The sequence below is a fragment of the Poecilia reticulata genome, linkage group LG7 (genome assembly GCF_000633615.1).
Source record: "Poecilia reticulata strain Guanapo linkage group LG7, Guppy_female_1.0+MT, whole genome shotgun sequence".
NCBI lineage: Eukaryota > Metazoa > Chordata > Actinopteri > Cyprinodontiformes > Poeciliidae > Poecilia > Poecilia reticulata.
This window is the reverse complement of record NC_024337.1, coordinates 109,090-126,802: the sequence shown is the minus strand read 5'-3', so window position 1 is coordinate 126,802 and position 17,713 is coordinate 109,090. Positions and strand designations below refer to the sequence as shown.

Sequence of the window (17,713 nt, the reverse complement as noted above, 5' to 3'; positions counted from 1 at the left end):
ATTGAAAAATGGACAAATGAAAAATAGATAAATGAAAAAGAGAAATTGAGAAATTGATAATCTGAAAAATAAAATGAAAAAATTGGGTTAATGAAATAGGAAAATTGAAAAGTGGTTAAATGAAAAATAGATTAATGAAAAATGGGTAAATGGATAAATGAAAAATAGATAAATGAAAAAGAGAAATTTATWATATGAAAAATAAATAAATGAAAAATTGGGTTAATGAAAAAGCTAAATTATTTATTTAACAAATGTTTTATTTATTTCACTCATTTTCTTCATTTTTTGATTTATTTTACTCATTTATTTATTTCACCCATTTATTTATTTATTTAATTTTGGCTGAAATGGCTCTCCATACACCTGTTTATCAGCTTTGTTGTACCTTTGTTGTAAAGGTACAACAAAGCTGATAAACAGGTGAAGAACCAAACAGAACCACTTCTGACTCTTCGCAAAGCCAAACATCCAATAAAAGTTCCACCCAGCCACTACTGAGGCACTGGGGTCATGATCCTAGACACAGGCAAAACAAGGTTCAATGTCCAAACTTATTGATTGTTCTTGGTGATTTATTTTCCTCTTTCACCAAACAATTACAGACATCAAACTTTCATTTGTTCTCATGCTACCACTCTTAAAAACCATCGGTCCCAAACCCAAATGCCTGATGGTCCTTCTCCTGGCCCCTGCACTTATAGGAAGTGGACTGACCCACATTACTTCCTGTCTAAATTTAGAAAATAAATAAGAAAATAATAAAACAAAAAAATAAATAAAATCAACAATTATCAACCTACAAATAAACTCTGTAGGTCTTTTATTCTGCCTTTTGTCTCTCTGTGTGTCGCTTTACGCKGACCCGTTGCCACGGCAACTGACAGACAGCTCACCGAGCACATAGAGCAGAGCTTACCGATCAGGAGAATCAACACCAAAAAAAAACATTTCCCACACAAAAAAGTAGCAAAAACACTAAAACAGAACATCCAGTCTGTTACATTATACTGTCAGGCTTAATGTCTATATTGTGATTATTAATAAGTTTTCGCCTGAGCACAGCGGCGGTTGATTAGCTGATTTAAACAGCTGCTCTACTGATGACGTGGTGGGCGGGTTGACCTGKTTTAGTGCTAACGGAACCAAAACACACCGAACTGCGCAGCACATGTTAAGGTTATCAAAGTCAGTAGCAGGCTAACAGACCCACTGCTCACTTGTTCAATCTTTTCTTTAAATTAAAACGTTTTCCTCACCTGTGAAATTTGAAGCCATATTACCATTATGTATGGTTGAATTAACTGCTAAACATCGCGTCCGTTGTTCTGATTCTTTGCGTGATTGTAGTAGTTTCCTGACCACCAATATTCCTGACTCAATGGACAGCAATGGCGCATGTCCAGTCCAGTCCAGTAACATATACATCTATCAATGCTGCTGCCTCGCGCTCTGTCCTTCTCTCGTACTTCCCGCTACTTACCAGTGGGTGTCAGGTTACATTGTGTTGCATTCAATGTTGTCATGGAAAAAAGAGTTTCATGCGCTTAATGTCCGATTTGCCATAACTATTTATTGAATTCATTGTCGCTAGCTGGGGTGGCAACAGGGGTGGGGAGGCTCTCGTTTGGGGTGGCAACTGCCACCCCTGCCACCCCGCTAGATCCGCCCCTGAGCAGAAGATTAAGAATAAAATTAAATTAACTTTATTCTTTGCAAAGAAACTCTTCCTTACATTTTTGCTTCATCTTCTCTGTTCTTCCACCAGTGTTTGTTTCACTGGTGTGTCAGTGAGTATTTCAGATTTCCTTTTCTTCCTGATCCTGCCAGTTGTTTTCCTTGGCCCTGCTTTTGGAAATGACCGCATAGCCAAAGATTTGAATGCCTGACCAGGAGACACCCTCGAGGTGCTTGGCTCATGTGGAGCATTGGAGCACTCCACGTCAGTTCACCTCTGACTTGGAGTATATGATTCTGAAATCCAGACCTTTCTAGAGAGTTCAGTGTAATAATGATCACTGTCGTTTACATTCCACCCTCTGCCAATGCAAATTTGTCCCTCAGAATACTGTATTATAGCATTAATAACCAACAGAGCCGCTATCCAGATGAAGTTTTCATTATTGCTGGAGATTTTAATTATGTCAACTTTAAAGGTAGTGCTCCCCAAATTCCATCAACATGTAAAGCAGGGGTCCCCAAACGTTTTCCTGTGAGGGCCACATAACGTTTTCCTTCTCTGGTTGGGGGCCGGAGTCAGTTTGTAAGAGAAAAAGTGTGACAATTGCAGGAGTGCCTAAATGTAAATATATATTGTTTTCCAGAAAGCACAATCAAATAACCCTCTTTGGGTTCTTCACAGAATAAATCCAAGGATTATAGTCCGTATTTTCCGAACTATGAGCCGCACTGAACCATGAGCCACAACCCCAAAGTTGTTTTTTTTTATTTTTTATCAGTAAACATACATCTAAGCCTCAGATATCTCTCCCGGTTTTCCACAACAATGCAGCAACAGCGGGGGGACAACCAAAATTTGAGTCATAAAAGGTCAATTGAATATCATATTTATTAGGGTTGACAAAGAAAAAAGTTGCCAAGATTAAATTTAATGAACTGATTACGGTAGTTTCCGAACGGTAACTGTAACAGTAAAAGTGCTGATCCTTCGTGTTGCTACTAGCATGTGCTAAATCAGTGGTCCACTTTTTTATTACTGCGGACCGGTCAAGACTTGGAAATGTTGTTGCGACCCGGGGGGAGTGGGGAAGGGGGAATGAACAGTCAGATAAGGCTTCTGCATGTTGGTGTTCCCATTAAATACTGAATAATATGCCCTATTTGGGTTGTTTTGGCCCTTTTATCGCAGCCTGTGGGGTTTTCCCTGACTTGGAACGAGAATACAACCAGCTGAATGTGACAAGTAGCCAATCAAAAAGCGCGGTGACGCAAGAACAGAGGGGAATCCGAAACAGCTGACATATCGCGTAACTGAGAGTCTGGTGGATATCGGAGATGATATGTGGAAATGTTTATTACTAAATCTAAAGGTCATTATTATGTTTATTCAGTTAAAAATATTAACTATGAAAAAACATAGTCACCTCCAAATCATAGTGCAGCAAATAGAGCGGCTGCTCCCGTCGTCTTTTATCCACTGCCTTTTCTTTTTGTTACATCTTTAATCTCTTAAAATGACTTCATACGACACTTCTACATCGTCATCCGTGTTTGGTTATTCTAAATTCCCGCTATGTTAGGTGTTTTACTGAATTATCCTCTGGAATCGGGATGTTCGTGACTGGAATCGGTTCGTGTTGCTCCTGCCTTGGAGACAAGAACCGATCGAAYCTGTTGGACTTTTATCAGCTCTGTGGTCACAGAGGTTTGGAGAATCGGCCGACAATTCTTAAATCTTTCCGTCTAAACCAGACACAAGCTCAACTCATCTCCTCTCGACCGCAGCCCAAACGCTCTGACTCTGGTCGCTATGGTAACGTTTATATATCCCTTCAAAAAAAATAACAGAAGCGCCACAAAAACGTACATTTTACTTTCGTGAAAATTTTAACTCACGATAATGACTAACGGAGCCCTGAGCTTGTTTCTCTGCAATGAGCCAGTCCCATCTGGGAGTGATGAGAGACAATAACACCCGAAGTGTTGCTTATATTCACAGCCTGCTTGGTCGCAGAGCGGCTTGTAATGTGAGACTCACCTACCGGTCCGGGATAAGTTCATTCTGCTGTCTTTCTCAAGCCAGAATCCCACCCTGCCTGAAATCCTCCATCATTGTTTCCATTCCTAAAAAAAATCACCCATCACCTGCCTGAACGACTACCGACCAATGGCTCTCACGCCATTGGTGATGAAATGTTTTGAAAGACTGGTTCAGAGTCATATTCAATCATTGATTCCTTGCACCTTTGACACACACCAGTTTAGTTACAGAGCTAACAGGCCAACTGAAGATGCTGTTGCCACTGTCCATGATGTCTTGTCACACTGGAGAATCACAATAGCTACGCACGTATCCTGTTCATCAATTTCAGCTCAGCATTCAACACCATCCTCCCTGACAGATTAGTGCATAAAATGGCAGACCTGGGAATCCCCTCTTCCACCTGTTGCTGGATCAAGGACTTCCTGACGAATTGCAAACAAAGAGTCAGAATGGACCCCCATACCTCTTCATCCATCAACATCAGTACTGGCTCTCCCCAAGGCTGTGTGCCTCTGCTCTTTACGCTGTGCACACATGATTGTGTTTCTGTCCATCAAAATACCACCCTCGTTAAATTTGCAGATGATATAACTGTAGTGGGCCTCATCTAGGGGACGATGAGTCTGCCTACAGGAATGAGGTGGAGCGACTGACAGAATGGTGCACTGACAACAACTTGATCCTAAACACAGCCAAGACCAAGGAGATCATAGTGGATTTTAGGAGAATTAAAAGAGACATTGAACCACTAAACATCTGCGGACAGCCTGTGGAGAGGGTGTCAAACTTCCGTTTCCTGGGAGTTCACATAATGGATAACCTTGCCTGGGGTGTAAACTCAGCTGAACTGGCAATGAAGGCCCAGCAGAAACTCTATTTCCTGAGAGTCCTGAGGATGAACAATATTTCTCAAAAACTGCTGGTGTCCTTCTGTCAATGCTCTATTGAAAGCATCATCTGCTATTGTCTCTGTGTGTGGTTCCTCAGCTACACAGCAGCATAGAGGAAGACTCTCCACAGAATCATAAAATCTGCTGAGAAGACCATTGGCTGCTCTCTGCCTTCTCTTGAAGATCTCCACAGGTCCCTCTGCCTCAGGAAAGCCAAGGATATTTTAAAAGACTCCTCACACCCCAGTCACAATTCATAGGCGTATTTTCTTACTTTGGCTGAATCATGATGAGCTACCTCATTAGCTAAATTGCTACACTGCTTTCATAGACTTAAGCTTTTTTGTCAAAGGTATCAAACATCTCATTCATATTTAACTCTTTAACGTTTAGTTAATTAGAAGAGTTTGAAAAGGGACCAGTGGCTGAGCAAGTGGACCTGCTCAAAGTGTGGGAGTTGAAAACAAGAGAGAACAGATAGAAAAAAAGAAACCTATGCCTTTGTTTCTCACTGTCTTCAATGTAGAGTCTTTTAAACCACAAAATAAAATCTGAATATTTTTCCATATAAGCCCTGGTGCTTTAAATGTTACATTTAAGGTACAATACCCCCCAGATATTAATTTCTATCTACTTGTTTGTTCTCCGTCACCCAGGACATGGCAAAACTAAAAAAAGGCTTGAAAATTAAACAACTTAAGTTATAATTTAAATAGCCCATAACTTGTATTGGGAGCCATTCCAATAAATCAATGTTTATGAGATATTTTATTAAGAGCAGTTACTCATTAAAGTTTTTTTATTTAGAACCTTAAAATTTTGCAAAGGTGTAGCATAGCGGTTCTCAACGTGGGCGGTACCGCCCCCCGAGGGGGCGTTCAGAGGACGGCAGGGGGCGCTGGCGGACATTTTTACAAAAGGGGGGCGCTGGGATGCCTTTGGGGGCGTTTGGTCGAAGGTAAACTTTACACCTTAAATGCACAACAATGCCAGTTTAGACTTTGAGCAACTTGGTAAAACTGTATTGTGTAACATTAAATCATGCTTGTCTGCAACTGTATCGATGGCAGCTCTTCTATTCGGTGTTTAACTTCTTGGGGCAGCTCCATTCTCCTGCTACTGGTAGCTAAAATCATGATACCCTCACTGTGTATCCCTCTGAAAAATGAACCCATTTAAATAAAGAAATAAAGAAATCCCTCCATGGGTGATTCCACGATAGAGAGCGTTCATTTTATAGTGTTAACACGGAGCTGTAAGTGGTCCGGTATGAAACAGGGGTGATAGAACAACACAGCACTTTTAAATTTCTATTATCAGAATGCAGAAATTGTTTCCGTTGTTTTAAAAGGTTTATGTTAGTCTGCCTTTTCCCCATCGATACGCTTCCCGACTGCCCTGCACCTTAGGGGCTTAAAAAAAAAAAAGACGCGCACATTGCACAAAACTCTGAAACAGGAGAAGCGGGACATAAAACGGAGCGACAAACTAGATGTGAATTATGGCATAAAAACAGAGAATCCGACGCTGAACAGTGAAAAAATCAACACATGATGTGAAACACATGACGATTAGGCGGCGCAGCAGGTGATGAGATTACTGATGATGAGCGTCAATAAACTATAAAATAAATGTAGCAACAGCAAAGAAACTAAAGTGGACATAGCAATAAACCAAGAGGATAATACTAATCAAATAAAACTAAATGGAAATGAATGAAGAACAAAATGCAAGAATAAACTAAGAAACTAAAGTAAATACAGAGGAATAAACTGGTATGGCAAGACCTTTCGAGCAATAATTAATACAGAGGACTGTATGGCAAGAATAAACAGACACTATTTCCAGATAAAAGGTAAAATAATATTGTTGAAATGTCATGGGTTTGTTGAGACCACATCTAGTACTGAGAATAAATATATCTTACAGACCATAACAGTAAAGATCTTATCACTTATTTATGTTTTTAATTAGATTTGATATATTTATTTTTATTTCTTCAATATTATTTTTCATGTCAGTGTTAATGTCATGAGGCTGATGACTCCATGACACTTTCAATTTGACTCATTAGGATTTGATTAAGAACCAGATTTGTTCTTTGTAATTTATGTCCAGTAAAACTATTAATCTATAAATCAATAGACAGRTCTATATAAAGATATAATCCATGTTTCTGTCTCATATTTGTATGGCATTAAAAGGATCTGGAACTTTTATTTTTCCACTGAAAGTTCTGGTTTGCACAATAAATGCCATGTGGGTGAAATTTTATGGATGATACTCTCATGTCCCATTCTCCTGAAGGCAGCACAGAGCTGCACCACCAGAAACTGACAAACACTGAAGAGAAGAAGAGTTATGATTAATGTAGTTACAGTTCTATCCATGTTTTAATGTTGCAGAGCTCAGTCGTTTGCAAATAGTTCAAAGTTTAAACTGGCATGTTGAACATCTTTTATCTGCTAATTTGTGTAATATTTAACAACTAGAAAATGGCAAAGAATAAGAATATTTTTTCCACTCTTATTGGCTGCTGTTAGACCTACAAATTTTAACTTGAATGTTTGTTGCATTTTTTATAGACATCTGTGAAAATAATTTCTATTCCTATGGCTTTTTTGTTCTCTGGCAAATAATTTTATATGATAAATACAGAAACAAGCATAAAAATCAAAACATCTACAATAGTGATAGTAATATTAATGATAAAATAATGGTCAGTGCAAAATAGCCTACAAATTCTTTGGTGGGGGGCGGTGAGGGACCTGGATAAGGGCTAGGGGGGCGCTGGGCCAAAAAAGGTTGAGAAACACTGTTGTAGCAGAAAATAGATCAGTCAGACTGAACAAAACTCGTATAGAAGCAACATTTAAATTTTAGTTTTATTTCTCAATAGGTTGCTTACTGAGAAAAACACGTTTGATGTGCGTTACTAGTCATTTTTGGTCCTGCAGCTTGAATGTGGTTTAAAAACTCTTTAAACCACAATTTAAGTTACATTTCACTGTAACTTTGCCGAGCCCCCCCATAATTGGTCTTAAGAAATTTTCCTTTTTATGGTCCCCCCCAATAATGAGATGGGATCCACGCCCTGTCACAATTTGTTCCAGCTGCTGCCATCTGGCTGTAAATACAGGAGCATTAAAGCAAGAACTAACAGACTGAAGAACAGTTTATAAAATGCATTAAATACCCTCTAGCAGTAATGACAATAAAGATTGTTATTATTTATTATTTGTTATTATTTTATTTTCTACATATTTGGAATAAGAACTAGAGTTGAGAGACCAGTCCTGGTTAATATTTCCMAGACTTTCCCTTTTGAGCCATAATTTCAAATGGGATGTTTGCAACAAGAACAAAAAAGAAGAAAAAAAAAAACCCACACCTTTCCCAGTGAAAGGTGTTTTTATGAGTGAAAGCTGAATTTTTTAAGAAAAGAAAAAGTTCAACATAACATTTTCACTCAAAGGCMTTATATATTCAGAACAAATTTCATATTAAATGTGAAATGGATTAGCTGGCATGTCTAGTCTCAAGGCTCGCTTAATGTAAAAGACAGAAAGGGGTCGATGTCATGTTCGAAAATGTTTTGTCCTGGTTGTGCGTGAAGGTGCCCACTTGAGGGATAATTCAAATGTTAACTGTGTGATTATTGGAGTGACATGTTCTCCTTTCAGAGCCAGGGTGATTCAAACAAGCTGAGCACTGAAAAAATTTAAGCTAATATTGGACTTACCTGGAAATGGCAAGAATGGTTAGATTTACAACTATGTCAAAAGGGCAGTCACATAAAAATGAGCAGGAAAAGTAATATAAATGCTCTCTTTAACAATGGTGTGTATATTTTAATAAAATGTCTCACCAAATCCTCGCCCACTTAAAGCTTGTCAACAATGGATGGAAAACCTGCTAGTGTTAAGTTGCACAACATAACATTTGAAAGGCAACGAACAGGAGAAAATGGTGCTGAGAAAGAGACAAAAGGCAAGTTTCCTTTCCTTCAGAGCAGACTTCCCTGAAGCCACCATTTCTTTGTCTTTTCTGCTTGACTTTGCAAGGTGAAAAGTTGACAGGATGACAACTCTCTTGGTGTCTTTATTTGGTACCAAACCAGATTAGTTGACTCCTGGGGCAGAAGCTCATGACTTGTGTGAAAGATTCCAATCCTGAGCATTAATTGCAGTCTGAAGAAATGAAATACTCCCGACCAGGGAGCGCTATCAATCAACATCATGTCCTCACTGCTAAACGTGCGAATACTGGAGAAACAATTTATTGTTACAAGAAAGTTTAGCCACCGTCCTCGGTGACTATGCTAACTAGCCTAGCATTCACAACAAGATTTGCTGATGGTGAAAAGCTGTAGCGGGATCAGATAGTGGAGGACAGGGGGGTGAGCAGTATCACACAAGATTGTTATTGACAGCACTAAGACCCGCCTCCTGGTTCTGATTGGTTGTTTCCAGTTAGTATTGGGAGCACTGGGAAAAGGCAGAGGAGCTAAACTTTTTCACAGATTGCTTCTCATAGTATACTGTCACGACATGGTAACAGTTTCAACAAATATGTAAAACAAAATTTGGAAAAGTAACATACTGAAGCTTGAAAGCACAAATATAAATGTAGATATTAAAACCTATCATTTATTTCATGAAATTAATATATTTATTTTTCTCTGCCATTAAACAGATTTTTCTGTCTGATATGGCCCACAGATTTGCTTTACACACAAAAAAATGCTGTACATAATGCTATAAAGGACAAGTGGCCAAATGATGACCTTCCTCACCTTCATCTGTGCGAAGTGGCTCATGAATCATCTTCAGGTAACATTCATACTGAGCCCTCAAGATCTGAGGTCTGGAATTTCCACCCAGAGAAGCGAAGTCAACATAGCTGAAATCTGCCTCGTCTGCTGGCTTTTCAGCTGGATCCAGTGAGCCCACATCCTGAGGGACCAAGACCTGGGTGTAGTGCAACCAAAAACATTATCTTTACCATTAAACATTAACATGTTTACACATGTTAAGCCCCATGTTCTGACATAAAAGCATTACAGTGAGCTGCACTCACCTCTGTGCCCAGCGCCAAGGCAGCCATGAGTGAGAGAGCGAGGCTCATCCACATGTCTCTAAAGGAGGGAGAAATCAAACATTTCACGTTAAGAACCAAGTCGGCAAATTAAGTAATAATTGTTTCGACTACAAGATAAACTTGATTTTCTTTTCCATAAAGGAAAAAAATCATATCATTTGAGTGGACTTATTAACTGTAAAGTAATCTCTGGACATATTGTGCTGCTTTTAGTTTAAAGATAACATTGCACTTTTATTTACATTACATGCATTTTCTCATCTATGAGGACAGGAAGTTCATGCTCTTGCAGTCATTCATCTCTGCTGTCCCCTCAGGGTCACAGAAACAGATGTGTGTTTATTATTATTACTGGGCAAAAGGGCAGCAAATTCCCTTAAACGGTTTCAGCATTAATGAACTAATGAACTCCCCCCTGCGCCTCTCCGGCAGAGTCTATAAACCTACGTGCAACTTGACACGCTCAGTCAGAGTAAACAGGATTTCCCAGTCACTGTGAATTTGGATTTAGGAGTGAATAAAGAATAATTTTACATCAGTTATAACAACATGAAAATCAGAGCTGTTCTCACTCAACTCATTCAGACTAGCCAGCAGCAATTAGAAACAGCTAGTGGAATTGCTGAGCTCATTATAGGAGCTGCTGCTCAGAGCAGCGCTGGTAAAAAGGTTGTTAAAGGGTTAATAGAGGAGCCATGTTGGGATGAATTCCTGGAGGTGGAGCTTCAGAAAGAACAGGAGATTTGAAAGAGAAAGAAGACCAATTTCAAGACGCTAAATTGCAAAGTCAAATTTTGTTTAAGTCATGCTTGAAATTTAAAGTATTTTTTAACCACTGAAGTTAACATGGTTAGTTGACTGTGCTATAAAATGGCACTGTGTGGTTGGAAAACAATACTGTACGCTTTAATAAATCTTTGTTGTGGTTTGGATAAAATGTATCAATATATATCCAACTTTGAGAGATGTTTTTAAATCTTCCAATTAATAAGACATTTAAGTTAAAAGGAAAAATGTTTAAACTATATGAACAATAAAACAGAARGTTAAAACTAAATGAAGTGAGGCAATGTTCACAGTATTTGTTGGTACAGGGGCCGATCAGAAGCCACTGAACATCAGTAATGGATGCCAAGCCATTTAACACAAAACTCAATGTTTTTGGCAGGAGGCGTTGCATTAAGAATTGTACAATGATTTGTTTTCCCCCTGAACTGAATTTGACACTCCTTCACTGTTACTGTGACACGCACAGTAATACAAACATTATGATTTGCAAGTCCATTCATCAAGAAGCAAACAATGAGCACCCTTCAATGTTATGCACACAGAGACATGTACCGATTGTTAAGACATCACAAACCAAAGCACCAATGCTGTCACATGATTGTTTCAATTTGGCAGCTGCCACTCTGAGCAAATGTCACCAATAAATGCTGCGTGCAATCAATTTGTAAATCAAGCAGTTATTTGGGTTTTCGCTTTAGATTGAAAAGCTTTTGTTTTATGCTTTTGTTTGTCCTTTCAAAAAGAAATTTGTTAAAAGCGGTCAAAAGCAAAAATATTCACTATTAACCTGACAACTTTGTTTTCAAATAAAACCCTCTCCAGGCAACTCGCAATAGGCCTGTTGCAATAAGCAATGAATCAATTAATCACAAATTAAAACCAACACACTTATAAATAGACAGGAACAAAAAAATTTACATATTAAAATTTGAATGAAAAAACATGACTGTCAGGTTAATTGGTYTGTCTAAATTGCCCCTAGGTGTTAGTGTGTGTGTGCATGGTTGTTTGTCCTGTGTGTCTCTGTGTTGCCCTGCAACAGACTGGCGACCTGTCCAGGGTGACCCTGCCTCTTGCCCGGAACGTTAGCTGGAGATTGGCACCAGCAACCCTCCCGACCCCACCAAGGGAYAAGGGTGTCAAGAAAATGGATGGATGGATGGAAAATTTGAATGAGTTTGGACCAAAATCTGGTTTTCAAAAATACAATTTTACTCGCGTGTTGAGCTGGATGGTGAAAGCGCTTAACCATACTTTATGAAAAATGTAATGAATAAATCATAATGCTGGAAAGAGTTGTTATTTTCCATAAAATTTACAAAAAAATTTATTTGTTGGATGTTTGTGCTGATTTTAGCTCAGGGATGTGTCACAAATTCATGCTGCATAGACCAGCATGCTGTATATCTGCATGCGTAAGCAATTTGACCTGTGATCCTCAGAACGACATGAAGAAGGAAGGGTCAAAGGTGAGTTGACAACTAGCGCCAAGAGCAGGAAATAACAATCAGCTCAATCTGCCCGTTGTTGTAGTTGAAATGTTCTCAGAGTATTTCTGAGTAAAATCCTTTAAGTTTTCTGGTTGTAACTTTTTTGTCTAACTGGTGCTCTAACTGTCCAGTGTCAGATTCATATTCTCAGGCCAAAAATACACACAACATCAAATACAGGTGCTTAAATCCACAATCAAACCCAGAAAGTTGCCCAGAACCTGAGGCAACACACCAACTGCAGACCATCTCACTACCAGCATTGTGATAAACTGTTGCTATGATGTTCTATTTGTAAATAAATATGTTGGGCGAGTACAGGGATGCGGAATAGGGGTGAAGAGTGATGACAATTCTAAGGGCCCTGACTGACAGGGGGCCCTCCACAATTTATTTTATTTATTTTTTGTTCATAGAAATAAAAAAAAAGGGGGCCCTGTCAATTTCAAAATTAATCATGTTGTGTTTTTGAAGATTGTTTTTAGCAGTAAAAACATAATATTTCCCACTCCCAGACCAAAAAAACACACATCTGAGAACTCGGGTGTACATCCCCAATGCTGGGTTCTGATTGGTTGTTTTGGCCAGAATGTTGCATTACTTTAGCTAGCAATAGTAGTTCAGGGAGGAGGTGGAGGAGATTGATTGTTTTCACAGATTATCTGTCTCATAACAAACTGTCACAACATGGTGACAACTTTAACAAATATGGAGAAAACATATTTTTGTTAAAGTTATACTGCAGCTTGAATAAAATACAACTACATAGCATTTTTTGAGAAGTCTGGATTGCTTTATGTGTATTTTGCACGTTTGCCTATGACTGTTGCTCATGGGGAGAGATATTTCAGTAATCTAAAACTAATAGAAAAAATTTATGCAACCTACTTGCATACTGTATGCGGACTGTTGGATGTAAAATTCACTAGCAGTGAATATTGTGCTAGTACTAGAACTGGACCAAAGAAAGCAAGGCAGTTGCAAGCCTTTACAATTGTGACGCTTTTTATTGGTCAAATAGACTTAAAAAATGTAACATCAGCTGTGCAGGGTCGGCCCAGTCTAATTTTTTGTCAGGGGGCCCAAGACTCTTGGCGGCGCCACTGGGTGAGTACCTTTAAAACTGTTTTTATATTGATAGTTAATAGGATATTTTTCCAAATGTCTTGGAAATCAAGATATTTTTTGGCTGATTAGTTAAGTTTTAGCTTTTATTAGGCTGCCTGGTTATCGCCTTACCATACAATTCAGCTCAATTTTCATCTCCCTTCACTTACTCTGGGTTTCCTCCCATTGTCTTGAATTCCTTCTGTAGACGTTTTACCGGGCCAATCAGTGAACAGGGGAAAATGTAAACAATGGACCTTACCACAGCTAATGCCCATTTTACGTCACAGCGCAGCTATCATGTGGGTTACCGGCTCACAAACTCATGCTAATGTACATTGTGGACTACCAGACCGACAGAAAGTTTTTGCGTCAAGATTCGAAAAAAAATGGTTTTCCGTCAGTGGGGTATCTGTACAGGCGATGTCAGGTATCCTGATCGTGTTTGTGCAACTAAAATTCACAGATTTCCAAGATCTGAAACGGAATGCTTTGCTTGGATTAACGCTTGTGCACGACCGCATTTGCAGCTCAACTGTCGTAGGATCAATAAGAACAAAGTGTCTGCTGGCATAAGTATTATTGCTTTGCTTTCTTTGTGTTTAGTGAATAAAAAAAAATTCAATAATAAACACATCCATTATGAAAACCTTTTAGCCAAGTACAGCATAATGGCAGTACCGATACAACTTCTACATCCTGAAGCCTGTCTGTTACAGCCTTACGTTAGCTGAACAGATCAATATGCAATGTGTACCGTATCTGACATACATTAAAGATTTTATTTCACCTGAAAAGGCTTTTTACTAAACTGTAATTGTGTTAGCTACGCTAGCTTTTACTAAACTGTAATCGTGTTAGCCACGCTAGCTTTTACTAAACTGTAATCGTGTTAGCCACGCTAGCACCGAGTACCGTGTATAAGTCCTAGGCACATTTGAACCTTCAAAGCCATGAATGCCCGACTTACCCAGCCTTGCAAGAACAATAGGCATCAGTGATCTTGTCCACAGCTATATTTATGCTGAGGGTGTGAGGATCTGCTGTTTTCCTCATCGACTGGTAGCATTTAGCTGCAACTCGCACAATGTTGGAGGCATTGCGTGGCTAAAACATCTTGATGTCATCCAAAAAAGATGACATGAACTTGTTGGTTCCCTTGTCCATTGTCGTGGCTGATATTTTGTGAAAATCCGGCAGAAATGCTAAACTAATCGACTCAGAAATACTCTGCAGAGTCAGTCGAAACGAAAAATCCCATAGAACCTAAGCTCTGAAAGGGGGAGGTTAATGTGAGACATGAAGTCACGTGGGACTTTCGAGGGGCATTTCTGGGCGGAGCTTGGTAAGGTCCATGACATTGATCTTCTGCTCTGTTTTAGAGTTGTAATTTTTCTGTAGTTTTAGCAATGGCAGCAGAGGAATTAAAGGAAGCTGTTTAGTCCTTGTGGGCAAGCTACCAAAAATTAAATCAGCAGCTGTCTCATTTGGATCGGTACTTCTCTCTTGGTTACTTATAGAACAAGCAATTTCCAGCAAGCTTCACTCTGTCGACTGTGTAAAATTTAAAAGTTCAACTGTTTCCACACCTTTAGCAAGCAATCCCTTCTCAGTAGCAGAAGGTCCAGACCTTTTGCACAGTAAGCAGCCTCAGACTTCTCCTATGATGTAATCTTTGTTTCTTTCTTACTGTTGAATCATGAACCCCAGTCTTCACTGAGGCATGTGAGGCTGACAGTGATTTTCATGTTCTGGCTCTTTTGTAACTTCCTGGAAGAACCATGAAGATCGACCACTTTGGGTTTCCATAGACCGGCCTTGGAAGGATCACATCTCGTCTCCGTTTCATCTGTTTATTAAAAGATCTCACTTGCCACAGACTTCTAAAGCTTCACAGTTGAGCATGTACCCTTTCACAGGCTGACAGATTTGAAACACTTTCCTTCTCATCTGTTCTTGATCATCAGGATGGATCACAGATCGGAACGCAATGTGCTAGTTTATGAGGTTTTTTCAGCCAAATTATGTTCAATTTGAGTGATTTTCCAATTCCACAGACCTTTAAGAAACCAGTCACAGGGCAATGAATTTTTTTATCAGTAATGTTTAAGAAATTATTTTAATAGAAGCTTTGTAAGCAAAGTGCCAATATGTTTGTATTACTGTATATGAGGGCGCTACAGCAATAAAAACTGAATAAGACACAGTTGATGTATTTGTCACCACATCGTCACATGCTACTTTGATTATGCATAAATTGCTTTGTGAAAATTTGCTTTAAGCAGATACTGTTCCTCTATGTTTGTTGGTATCTCAGCTTATTAAGAAATATGTTTTTGTTGCTGCTTCCTCTTTAAAGACCATTCTTTTAAGCTAAGTTCAGCCACAACAATGCCACAACTCTGCTACGGATTAAACAAGATACATCTTTGTCCTCCCAACACTTACTGGCTGGGTCACTTTAAGCACCACAGGCAAGCAAAATGTGTTTCTACGTCTAAATAGTAGCAGAGCAAATTATTTATAAATGCTATTGTTGGTATCCATGTTGATGATTCCTGCGAAGTGGAACATTTTCCTTTAAGGGAGTTCTGACTTCTTTCTGTGAAGTGATGGTTAGATGATCTGGAGGCAGTTACTGTCAAACTGGAATGCAAATCTGGAACTGGAAACAAAAATCCTGTGTCAATTTGCCACTTGGAATCATGGAGAATAAAACACCATAATAGCAGAAAAGCATCAGCAATATGCAGATTGCTGACCAATATATTAAAGAATTAAGACTGAGAAATTCAGTCTTGTGTTAATTCCTATGTGAAGCTAAGTTTTTAAATCTTTTTTTAGACACTTCCTGAATCTCAGTAAAGGAAATTAAAAGCAAAATTCTGAAAAAGGTGTGTGAATAGCTTTCCTAATGTTGTTAAACTTCACTTGCTGTTAGGTTAAAAGAAAAATATTTCTACCAACATTTGCAATAATGAAACAATTTCAATCTTTCAAGTTTGTGAAAAACAATGTTATTAAATATCCCAGAGAGTTAAAAGCTTTTTGATACTTTGATTTCTCAAATAAATAAGGGGGTAGAGTTTTCTAACGAATAAAACTACATTGCTAAATCCAAAAAAGCAGCGTACATACAGGTCCTTCTCGAAAAATTTGCATATTGTGATAAAGTTCATTATTTTCCATAATGTAATGATAAAAAATTAAACTGTCATATATTCTGTATTCATTGCACACCAACTGAAATATTTCAGGTCTTTTATTGTTTTAATACTGATGATTTTGGCAWACAGCTCATGAAAACCCAAAATCCCTGTCTCAAAAAATTAGCATATTTCATCTGACCAATAAAAGAAAAGTGTTTTAATGCCAAAAAAGTCAACCTTCAAATAATTATGTTCAGTTATGCACTCAATACTTGGTCGGCAATCCTTTTGCAGAAATGACTGCTTCAGTGCGGCGTGGCATGGTGGCAATCAGCCTGTGGCTCTGCTGAGGTGTTATGGAGCCCAGGATGCTTCGATGGCCTTCAGCTCATCCAGAGTTTTGGGTCATGCGTCTCTCAACTTTCTCTTCACAATATCCCACAGATTCTCTATGGGGTTCAGGTCAGGAGAGTTGGCAGGCCAATTGAACACAGTAATACCATTGTGGAAGCTTAAATTCAATTTTAGTTCATTCAGACCGTTAGGATAAATTATGTTTAGATTTCTTATGGTAATTTGTTTATTTGGATAAAAATGATTGTAAGTTATATTGCATACTAATTTGTTATATTGGGCTATAAATTTGCATATGTAATTGCAGTAAATTGTTTGAGGGTGTCGCTAGGCAGACTTAGTTGGGCAGTTTTTTTTACCGCTCTCTCTTGCATTTAAGACTCTTTTGTTTACTCTATTATTTTTGTGGAAAAGTAACATTTGTACCGTTTTTATTTTTGAAGTAAACCGTTAACCTTTATCAAGAGGCCCCAGTCTGGTTTTTTGTCGTTTTCATCATCAAGTGGACCGAAGGGGAAGGACGGAGAGCGTCAAACTTATGAGTCGGTATCGACTTGGAACAAACCCAACTTACAAGGAATTATCTCCGGAAAACAGCACAAAAACTTTGGAAAAGGAGTAAATTGGATAACGAGCGACACGTCTAGTAATAGATGCGGTGAAAAGTGGACAGCTGCGGCTGAAGTACATGAGAAAAAAAGGGCAAGCCTTTTGTGACTCGGTGGAATTACGAAGTGGAAGGGTACGTGCTGTTGACATTACATCCATAAGACATAGAAGTCTAGCTCGTTATGGACGAACGAGACGGTGTAAAACGAACAGTAAAAACAGGCCCGTGCAGAGACCAGTAAAGGGGCAGGTGCTCAACAACAACAAAAAAGGGCACATCTAACCGCATTCTAGGACACAATATTAAAGCCACTCAGCTGTCAAAGTTTAATAAACAATGATAAATTACAAAATTGTGAGATATACAATCAAAGCTAACAAACATCTCTATACAGAGTATAACACTATGCCTATGTAAGATATTTTATTAGTAATTTCTTTCTGCAGGTCTATTTTATTATAGGAAAGTATTGCAATATTCAAACCCGCAATTTAGCAAGA

The 17,713-nt window shown here is 38.6% G+C and overlaps 1 protein-coding gene across 4 annotated transcripts in view; it reads right to left on the bottom strand.

The window, feature by feature from the left end:
* Nucleotides 1-17,713, bottom strand: part of LOC103466859 (calcitonin gene-related peptide type 1 receptor-like) — an 83,660-nt gene that overhangs the window by 35,556 nt on the left and 30,391 nt on the right. For 2 of the 4 annotated variants that reach the window (XM_008412736.2, XM_008412737.1), the window contains exons 2-3: nt 9,694-9,751; nt 9,410-9,584 (exon numbers count right to left, since the gene is read on the bottom strand). In XM_008412736.2, the coding sequence (XP_008410958.1) occupies nt 9,410-9,584; nt 9,694-9,747 (229 nt within the window). In that variant the 5' untranslated portion in view covers nt 9,748-9,751. Of the gene's footprint in view, nt 1-9,409; nt 9,585-9,693; nt 9,752-15,548; nt 15,569-15,631; nt 15,766-17,713 lie in introns of those variants that run through there. The other 2 variants (XM_008412738.1, XM_008412739.2) reach the window with 2 other exon arrangements.